Source organism: Myotis brandtii, unplaced genomic scaffold (assembly GCF_000412655.1).
Source record: "Myotis brandtii unplaced genomic scaffold, ASM41265v1 scaffold236, whole genome shotgun sequence".
Lineage (NCBI taxonomy): Eukaryota > Metazoa > Chordata > Mammalia > Chiroptera > Vespertilionidae > Myotis > Myotis brandtii.
In genome coordinates this window covers 1,168,205-1,171,673 of record NW_005358901.1, presented here as the reverse complement: position 1 = coordinate 1,171,673, position 3,469 = coordinate 1,168,205, and the positions used below count along the sequence as shown (strand labels likewise).

Here is a 3,469-nt window from a genome sequence, read left to right as displayed (position 1 = left end):
CCTCCCTCCCTCCCTCTCTTCCTCCCTTCCTCCCTTCCTTCCTTCCTCTTCCTCCACCCTGCTACCATAAATACCCTAGATGAGAACAAATCTACTTGCATCTCCAAACACCTTACTTTTCACAACCCCATGCCTTTTTAAAAAAAATATATTTTATTGATTTTTTACAGAGAGGAAGGGAGAGGGATAGAGAGTTAGAAACATCAATGAGAGAGAAACATCGATCAGCTGCCTCCTGCACACTCCCTACTGAGGATGTGCCCACAACCAAGGTACATGCCCTTGACCGGAATCGAACCTGGGACCCTTGAGTCTGCAGGCCGATGCTCCATCCACTGAGCCAAACCAGCTAGGGCCACCTCGAGGATCTTAATAGCTGGAATCACACATCATGAACCTCTGGGGATGATCCTTCCCACTCAGCATCCTTCCCGAAGATCCATCCAAGATGTTGCCTGTATCCATAGTACGCCCATAATTTTTTTCTTCTGAGTCATAGCTTGTGGTGTGACTGGCCCACAGTCTGTTTCCCCGTCACCTGTTAAAGGACATCTGGTTGGTTCCAGTTTGGGGATTTTGCAAATACAGCTGCTATGAACACATGTACAGGTTTTTGCATGAACAGAAGTTTTCATTTCTCTGAGATAGATGCCCAAGAGTCTCTCTTAAATGATTTTTTCAGTTCCTTTTTTTCACAGAGAAATCCCGCCATTCGCTGTGCACACACCTCCTCTTTTAATCCCTACAGCACACCTGGCTATTCATTCCACAAAATCCTATTCAGCCTTACTGTGCACTGGACCCTGGAGACACCTGGGGGACCAAGTGAGGATGCACCCAGAAGGTACAGCACAAGGATGCTAGAGCTGTGATGGGAAGCCAGGTGGGGTGCCTGACCCAGCCTGGTGAGATTTGGGAGGACTTCCTGGAGGAAGAGGCAGCTGACCTGAGGCTTGATGGGTGAGTGAAGGTATACCTCGCACAACAGAGGGACCTGCATGTGTAAAGGGCCAGATGCAAGAAGAATAGCAGCAGTTCAGGAAGCCACGGGGAGATAGTGATTTGGGGGGTGTGGGCAGAGGGAAGGAAGGTGGGCAGGGCCCATGAGCAAAGAGGAGAATTTCACCCTCACATCCAGCCTGGAGGCCAGGTCTTGAAGACCAGAACAAAAAGATTCAGGCCAACATCAAAACAGCATGATGGCCCAACCCAGTTTGGTTCAGTGGATAGAGCATTGGCCTGCAGACCCGAAAGGTCCCGGGGGTCAATCCCCGTCAAGGGCACGTAGCTCGGTTGCAGGCTCCTTCCCAGCCCTGGCCCTGGTCAGGGCATGTGCAGGAGGCAACCAATCAATGTGTTTTTCATATTGATGTTTCTCTCTGTCTTTCCCTCTCTCTTCCACTCTCTCTAAAAATCAATGGAAAAATATCCTTGAGTGAGGATAAAAAACAACAACATGATGTTCTAGCCTCTCAGTCTCATATTAATATCTCCACAAACCTGGGTGTTTTGGGGAGCTATAATGTCCCCACGTAATTGGGGAGGACTGGGGCCTTCCAAGATATGGGCAGATGTCCCTCAGGGCAAAGAAGCCTTCAGCTTGCAGGGCTGTTTGGGAGCCGGCACTATGCTCCCCTCTCCCCAGCAAGCACATGCAGCCCCACCCACCAAGAGGTGGGGTCCCCCACACACACATACTTCCACTCCAGCTGTAGGATGTGACGGGATTCTGACAGCTCGGGGTGGGAAAGTGAGGCTTTGGGACTCCTGAGCCCAGGCCTCAGGAAGCATGCAGTTTCTGCCTCTTCTCCGCAGTTTCTGCCCAGGAATGTCTGATGTTCCTGCCGGCCATCCAGGAGGAAGCCCAAAGGCCTCCTAGGAGTGCACACTGGCCACTAGAGGGAAGCTTTCTCCCAACTTCCTGGCCCAGCCAACACCACATGGTCACAGCACCACCTGCTGGAGGCCCATCACCCCACAGAATAATAAGAGATGAATGGCTGCTGTTCTGAGACGCTCTGTCTGGGCCAGTTTGTTACACAGCCATCAATCCTGCCTCTTGCACAGCAGCCCATGCCCTGTGCCCCAGGGAGGTTTCCCAGCCTCCAGGTAGCAATAACAACAGCCTGTTCTGCCATTTTAAAATGCACAACGTGTTCACATTTAAACTTTTTTAGTTATTGGTTTTATTTTTTTAATGTTTTTTTTATTGATTTCAGAGAGAGGAAGGGAGAGGGAGAGATAGGAATATCAATGAGACAGAAATATTATCCATAGGCTGCCTCCTGCAGGACCCCTACTGGGGATTGGTGGGCTTTATTGATTGATTTGGGGGGGGGGTGGACATCAGTTTGTTGTTTCACGTATTTATGCATCTGTTGGTTGATTCTTTTTTTTAATATATACTTTATTGATTTTTACAGAGAGGAAGGGAGAGGCATAGAGAGTTAGAAACATGGATGAGAGAGAAACATCAATGAGCCGCCTCCTGCACACTCCCTACTGGGGATGTGCCCACAACCAAGGTACATGCCCTTGACTGGAATCGAACCTGGGACCCTTCAGTCGGCAGGCCGATGCTCTATCCACTGAGCCAAACCGGTTAGGGCTGCTGGTTGATTCTTCTATGTGCCCTCACCCAGGATTGAAATCCCAATCTGGACGTATTAGGGTGATCGCTGTAACCAACTCAGCTCCCTGGGCAGGGTGTGTTTGAATTTTAATATCGCTGACAATGGGATGAATCTTGCGATCGTACAGTTAACTGAGTGAAAACGTCTATTGGGGCTTCCTGGAAAGTTCCAGACGGTGCCAGTATCAAAGTATCTTCAGTGTCAGGACATGCAGAAATAATAATCACAACAGCAACAACTGCAAACATCACAGCCAATTTGTAACACGTTACAAGAGGACAAGACATTTTCACTAAGATTTCTTGGACAAAAAATGAAGATATTAATAACAGAATAACGGCAACTGCTGTTTAAGCAACACCTGTTCCAGAGGGGGGCCCACCTCGATTCCACCAGAGTCGGCTCATGCGAGCCCAGGAAGGCGTAGAGCAGCGGGTTCAGGGCGGAGTTGCTGTAGGACATGCAGTGCGCCCAGATCTTCAGCGCGTAAGCCGCGTAGCTGCGAGGGTGCCAGGAGCCCGACGGGCCCAGTGCCTGCAGCACCAGGAACACCTGGATGGGGCCCCAGCAGGTAGCGAAGAGCAGGACCACGGCCGCCACCAGCCTTGACACCTTGGCCCGCACAGCGTCCGCTCGCTCCGCCAGCATCTGCCCCTGGGGGTGCAGGGGGTGGGAGGAGGAGAGGCTGTGGGACCTTCCCTTAGAGCTGCCATCCTGGGCCCCTCAGATTCCCCTACTGGGTCACCCCCTCAGATTCCTCAGATGTGCCTCCCCACTCCCCACTGTGCCCATCCCAGCCTGGCTGCTCCTCCCACCCACCCAGCAGCTCACCTGCC

At 51.4% G+C, this 3,469-nt stretch overlaps 1 protein-coding gene across 1 annotated transcript in view; it reads right to left on the bottom strand.

Annotated features, from left to right (window-relative positions):
* Window positions 1–3,469, bottom strand: part of KISS1R (KISS1 receptor) — a 14,310-nt gene that overhangs the window by 6,735 nt on the left and 4,106 nt on the right. The window contains 1 exon segment of the mRNA XM_014540058.1: window positions 3,016–3,339. Coding sequence (XP_014395544.1) covers window positions 3,016–3,339 — 324 coding nt within the window.